The following is a 6,844-nucleotide window of genomic DNA, read 5'->3' on the forward strand; positions in this document are numbered from 1 at the left end:
GCTTGTAGATGTCCTTGACTCTATTGGATCACCAATCAATGATGATGATACGGTGTCCGTGACCTTAAATGAACTTGGTAAAGAATACAACCAATTTTCAACTTCCATTGAGCTCTAGAGAACTTTCTTGATTCAAGAATTGATTGCTCTCCTCATTCATAAAGAGATAAATATAGGGGGAGGTTCATCCAAGTTTGGAAATGCTAATGAATAGACCTTTTACTTAGATACAGGTAGATGTAGAGGCAGGTCGTCATCTAGAGGATGAGGTGCTAGGCAATTTGGAAATCTAAATGTAGCCATAAAAATAACAAGAAAATGAATCTCATTTAGTGAAAGAGGTAACTCTAGAGGCAAGGGGATCCAAAGAGACTGAGGTGGTTACTATGGCAAACTAGGGCACATGCAAAGGACTACTATAAAAATCATAATGATACCAAAAGTGAAAAGTTACAGTAAGGCAGCTATGCATCATTAAAAGTAAACAAGGTGATGATAGAAGTGAGTAATTGTTTGATGCTCAATTCCACAACAAGAGATGTGTCAAGATCAAGAGATATTTGATAGATGGATTTTGGTAACGCTAACCACATTACCAGTCCATTGGTGAGAGTGGTTTAGAGATTTGTACAAAATGAAAAAACTTGGTTATGTAGAAATATGTAATGATAATGCACATCCCATTGTGTATATTGGTAAATTGCCACTGTGTATACAGGATAGCAATATGAAGTCCATGGCAGATGTACTTCATGTTCCAAATATTACAAAGAACTTAGAACTTCTGTTAGATAGATGGTTGAGAAGGGTTTGCAAGTGAGGTTTAATCCTCAAGGGTGTTTTGTAGAAGAATTTAAGAATTAGTGCTGCTTGGTTAAAAAGGGCAAAGAAATAGTATAATGTTTACTTTGAATGTGAACATTCCTATGGTGAAGGCAACCATGTTTACGCATGGGAAAGGTGTCATTGCAAATATTGACAGTGACTTAAGTGCACTGGTCATGTGAATATGCAAGTCTATTCAAGCTCAAAATATTGGGGTAGGTTTGCCAAATCTTAAGGTTAATGGTATGCATAAAGTATATGAAACATGACAGCTTTTAGTAAGCAGGACAAGCATGTTTTCCTGCATGAAAACCATGTCAGTGCAAGGCCATTAGCATGCAAATAGCAAGCATATGGAGGATCATCATTTCATTGACTTTTTCAAGCCATACTAAAATGGAACCTTAGAAAAACGCTCTTATTCTTGAAAATCTCACATAATATATTTAATAAGGTCGTAAGCTTATGTTGGGACCTTATTAAATCAACGTTATTAAAAAATTTGATACAATCATGCGCATCATCTCTCTCCCTCTCATCAGCGCATCATCTCTTGCTACAATCGTGCGCATCGTCTCTCTCCCTCTCAGTGCAGCGTCCTCTCTCTCTACACAATGTCTCTCTCTCACACGAGCTTTCACCCAGAACAAAAAACGAGCCGACCACCTTTTATACCCACTATGAGGCGGTTATGAGAACATTCCAAAGGTTGCTAAGGTTAATAAAAAAATTTGCCCTCACCGTAATAAAGATTTGGCCTAAGTTTGTGCTTGCCTCAAGTAATTAATTAAGGTTGCCCTTGCCTCAGTAGTATAGGGGTAGCTTGGTTGTTCTCATGTTGGTTTTGTTTTTTGGACATTTTCTGAGGTGATACATATATAATATAATTACTATTGATCCCAAAAAAAAACGGCACGCATATTATTAATCATATCATCATCAAGAAGATTAAAATGAAAGTGATATACATAGGTTAATTGTTAAAGGTGGAAATATGGTTCCTAAATGACGCAACACACGTGGAGCCTTCTGTGCGCAGAAGGCATATGGACAAACATCATGGCGAGGGTACCTCCAGTGTCGCTGCCCAGAAGGACTTCCTGCTTAGTAGCTGAAGGCTCGATTGAAGATCGCTGTGGCGTTGGCTGATCTGCCCCCCAAAAAAAAAACACACACACACACACACACACACACTTCGGTGAGACTAAAACCCCTTCAAAAAAAAGCTGTAAAATGCTTACCGTTAGCATTATTATTATTTCTGTAGTCTTGAAAATCAAGGAAAATGAGGTTAACCCTTTTTTTTAAATTGTTCCTTCTTCTTTTTTTGGGTTTGAAGGGAAAGGGAGGGGGGCTGGGGGGCGCTGGGGTTTGCCTTGAAAAACTCAATTCTCTGATTTGCTTGCCTTAAACCCATTTCAAAGATTTGCAGAAACCCTAGCATTGCCTTGATACAGCCAAGGGGATTAACTTTATCAGTTTTAATAGAACCCAGTTCTCTTACAAGCAAGGACATGAATGGGATTGCCTTCAAAGCAAGCTTCAAGATCAAATTGCATAGGGGCAAAGCAGGCATTGGCCACCCATGGCCAACCGCTTCAGTACTGAAGAGGATAGCTGGCCCTGGGCACAAATCTTTTGCAGACGTGTATGCATGTAACTGTTCGCATAAGTATCTAATGCACATGGAGGCATCCAATTGTGGGTACTTGGGTTCTCATCATAGGTGCAAGCCTCGAATGCACATGGATGCACTCCATTGGGGACACATAGATGCACCTTATTATGTGTGCAAGTATCTGATGCACATGGCAGGACCCTATGGGGGGGGCAAGGATGCATCTTATCATGGGTGCAAGTCTTCAATGCTCACGGATGCATTCCATTGTGGGCACATGGGCCCACAATATCATGAGCGCAAGTCTCCAATGCACATTGATGTTTTCCGTTGCAGGCACACGTATGCATCCTATCATGGAAACAAGGATCTAAGACACACGGACGCATTCAGTTGGAGGTGCCTGGATTCACTTTTTTGTGGGTGCAAGTCCTCAATGCGCATCCAAGCATCCAATTATGGGCACATACATGCATTCAAGTCTTTAGTCAACATGGATAACTCCAAAGCGCCGCAAATGCTAGAAGATGGTGCTTGGGAGTTGATGAGCTTAGAGGAGGCATTGGCTTCATTGGAACACAGGGCCTATCGTGTGTCTGTGAAGGGTTTTATTCATATTTTACAGATGTGCAGGAAAAAGAAAAACCTTGAGTATGCTAAACAGGTGCATATGCACATCCAGAATCATGAACTGGAAGTCCATAAAGTGCTTGGGAGCTACCTTGTTCCAACATTTGTCGAGTGCGGGAGTGTGTATGATGCAGATCAGGTTTTTCAAAGATTAACTCATCGAAATGAGTACTCTTGGACATCGCTTATACAGGGTTACATTGAATGTGGGGAGTGTGATCATGCCTTCGATCTGTACCATCAGATGCAAAAGGATGGCATACATCCTAACACTTATACATTCCAGTCTCTACTAAGAGCTTGTGTTCAGCTTAAGTCCTTGAAAAGAGGTAGAAACTTACACTTTGAGATTGCCAAAGAGGGGCTAGAAACCCATCCTTATGTTGGGACTGCGTTGGTGGACATGTATGCCAAATGCGGCTCTATGGAAGAAGCACGGGAAGTATTCGACGAGTTGCCAACTCGGGATGTAGTCGTGTGGACGGCACTGATTGCAGGCTATGCCGAACATGGTCTTGGTGAACAAGCACTGAATTGCTTACAACTGATGCAGGGGGCAGGCGTCTCTCCCAATGCCATGACACTTGTTTGCAGCTTGAAAGGTTGTTGTACTATTGGAGCCATAGGCAGGGGTCAAGAATTACACACTAGGATTGCTAAAGAGGGATTGGAAGGAGATTTGTTTATTGGCAATGCACTGGTAGATATGTATGTGAAGCGTGAATTGCTCGGAGATGCATGTGAAGTATTTGAAAGGATGCCTGATCGAGATGTAGTTTCGTGGACCTCGCTTATCATGGGGTATGCAGAACGTGGGCTTGGTGCTGAAGCACTAGTGTGTTTGGAGCGGATGCGGCAGGAGGGGGTGTCTCCCAATGATGTTACATACATTTGCAGCTTGAAAGCTTGTGGGAGCTCAGGAGCTGTAGACACAGGCCGAGAAGTACATGCCCAGGTCTCTAAAGAGGGTTTCGAGAGAGACGCCATTGTGGGCAATGCTTTGGTGGATATGTATGCCAAATGTGGCTCACTTTCAGAAGCATGGGAAATATTCAACAAGCTGCGTGTTCGAGATTTGGTCTCTTGGAGTGCCCTTATAGCGGGATATGCCCGCAAAGGAGAGAGCAAACGTACTTTTGGTTTGTTTGAGAGAATGAGGGAGGAAGGTATAAGGCCAGATGGTGTGGTGTTTCTTGGTGTCCTGAATGCCTGCAGTCATGCTGGCCTTGTGCTCAAAGGCCAGAACTTTTTTAAGGCTATGAGTGAAGAGTACGATATCCCTTTGACGGTGGAGCATTATAATTGCATGCTTGATCTTCTAGGCCGTGCAGGTCAACTAAAAGAAGCTGTGGCATGGTTGGACAAGATGCCTTTTAAACCAAACTTTGTTACTTGGAGTACTCTTCTGGGTGCCTGTCAAAAATGGGGCAATGTCGAACTCGGTAGGCGTGCCTTCGATTGCGCAGTGAGATTAGATGAGAAACAAATAACAAGCTTCATTGTGATGTCTAGCATCTATGCAGATGCCCACATGTGGGAGGATGCAAAGAAGATTGATGCGATGAGAGCGAACATACATGTGGAAGGAGCCGGGAAGGAGTTGGATTGAGAGGCATGTGCATACTTTTCAGGTGGGAGATACACGGCATCCTCAAAGCAAAGATATCTATGCAAAGCTAAAATATGTTTGTGCCATTATGAAGGAAATGTTCACCTCAAGCTTAGACCATTTGTGGCAAATGGGAAGAAAGGATGACATGTTTGAGGTGCACAGCCAGAAGCTGGCTGTGCACCTCAAACAGCCAGAAGCTGGCTGTTATGTGTGGCCTCGTTAATACACCAGAGGGAATCCCCATATGTGCTGAAAGCAATTCTCGGCTTTGTGAAGATTGCCATGCCACCATAGCTCTTACATCAAAGGTGGAGCAAAGAACTGTTGTTTGCAGGGATACAAGTTGTTTCCATGTTTTTAAGGACGGAAAGTGTTCTTGTAGGGAATCTTGGTGACTACAGGTAGAATGCAAATGCAAAGCTTCAACGGTTCCTTTCAAATGTAGGCAAATTCTCTATGTTCACATTGGACTTGTTGCACACTAAGTTCGGAGAATGTGAAGAAGATTGATGCAATGAGAGTGAACATACATATGTGGAAGGAACCGGGAAAGAGTTAGATTGAAATTGGAGGACATGTGCATACTTTTCGGGTGGGAGATATGCGGCATCTTCAAAGCAAAGATATCTAAATGAAGAATACCATCAACGACTCATGTCAAGTAGAATGCTCATGTGTGAGCCATGTATATTGGAGCCAAAAACACACGTACATGGTTGTAAACTGCACACAATGCCCTCAAATCAAGCCATATCACATACTCCATAATGGCATATGAACCTCGTGACATGTCCACACATTTATATCCAACACCAAAAAGTATAGGACTGTCCAAACAGTGATTTCCAAAAATTCCAGCTACGAGCGTTGTCACATCGTCGCGTTGCACTGCGGGTTCTCGTCCCTCCTCTCACCTCACTTCACTCACACACACTCACTAGCATGCATTAGGGAGAGAGATTAGCAAGAGCAAGACTCAATTTCACAATGGAAGAGTATATTGTATTATGAGAGAAATTCACTTATATACATGGCCATAAGTGTTCACACTCACTTAAATTGTGGCCAGCCGGGCACTTTAGGCTCATAAGAGACTTAATGCTATTACAATGACTACTCTCATAATATATCCATGAAGTACATCACTTAGGACTTCATCCTACACGCTCTTGAAGTGAGAATTGCCATAAACACTTCGTCACACCATTATGGACGCTCGTCCAAGTTGTAGCTTTGGACACTGTTGCTTGATATCTTGAATGTATGACTCTTTAGCGTATCTATCGTGACTCCTTGATGTAAGATAATGGCGGTAGCTCTTGTTAATCTTAGAATTGGATTAATAATGAACTTCTTGTAAATTTTACACTAACAGATGAGGTAGGTATGTAAAATAATCCCACCAATAACAAGATCTCATTGAGAGCAATGTCTTCATCATCGTTCATAACGCATTGGACCACTCACATGAATTCATTGTCCAGCTTTTGTAAAAATTCACTTATGCTTTTCTTTTCCTTGATATGTAGATCGGAGAAGGAAAGGTACCAAGACTTCTTGTCATACATAGACAAGGACTCCTCATGTAGAGATGTCATGCATTAATGGCCAAAATCCATTTACTCTCGAGTAGTCACAAAGTTTTACACAACCTCATGGACCAAGCTCTCCAAATCTCACTTGTAGTTGTGCATTTCCTTCACCTACAAAGATCTAGCTTTTTCGTGAAATGTGAAGTCACTTTCTCCACTTTGTCAAGCTTGTCACAAGGAAAGGCATAGAAGTAAGCATCTCAATTATGAATCCAATCCTTAAGTCTTGTGCACATGACTCCTTCACCATCAAATACAAATGAATCTTGTGAAAATGACTCCACTTTTGAACCATAAACCACTCACTTGAGAAGAAATCATGTACTCAAGGAAAGCTTCTAAATTCATTGGTTCTAGCCAACTTCAATGCACAAGTTCACACATCATGACAAATCTTGCTTGAGTCTTCTCATTTACATCCATGCTTTTACCCTTGTCCAAACTCTTTCCTTGCATTGAAGAGACACCAAGCATAGGACCATGCATAGGCATACCCAACATATTTGTTCCACTTCAATGCATCAAGAATGGATGAAAGTTCTTCCTTCCAAGCATAGGTCCATGACT

At 41.9% G+C, this 6,844-nt stretch overlaps 1 protein-coding gene across 1 annotated transcript; it reads left to right on the top strand.

The window, feature by feature from the left end:
• Positions 1-1,837: 1,837 nt before the first annotated feature.
• Positions 1,838-5,537, top strand: LOC147609993 (pentatricopeptide repeat-containing protein At1g06140, mitochondrial-like). The gene is made up of 2 exons (XM_086786838.1): positions 1,838-2,023; positions 2,165-5,537. The coding sequence occupies exon 2, from the start codon at positions 2,340-2,342 to the stop codon at positions 4,680-4,682; it is 2,343 nt and encodes a 780-aa protein (XP_086642964.1). The 5' UTR covers positions 1,838-2,023; positions 2,165-2,339; the 3' UTR covers positions 4,683-5,537.
• Positions 5,538-6,844: the final 1,307 nt, after the last annotated feature.

The sequence above is a fragment of the Cibotium barometz genome, chromosome 50 (assembly GCF_041138505.1).
Source record: "Cibotium barometz isolate CiBa-2024 chromosome 50, ASM4113850v1, whole genome shotgun sequence".
Classification (NCBI taxonomy): domain Eukaryota; kingdom Viridiplantae; phylum Streptophyta; class Polypodiopsida; order Cyatheales; family Cibotiaceae; genus Cibotium; species Cibotium barometz.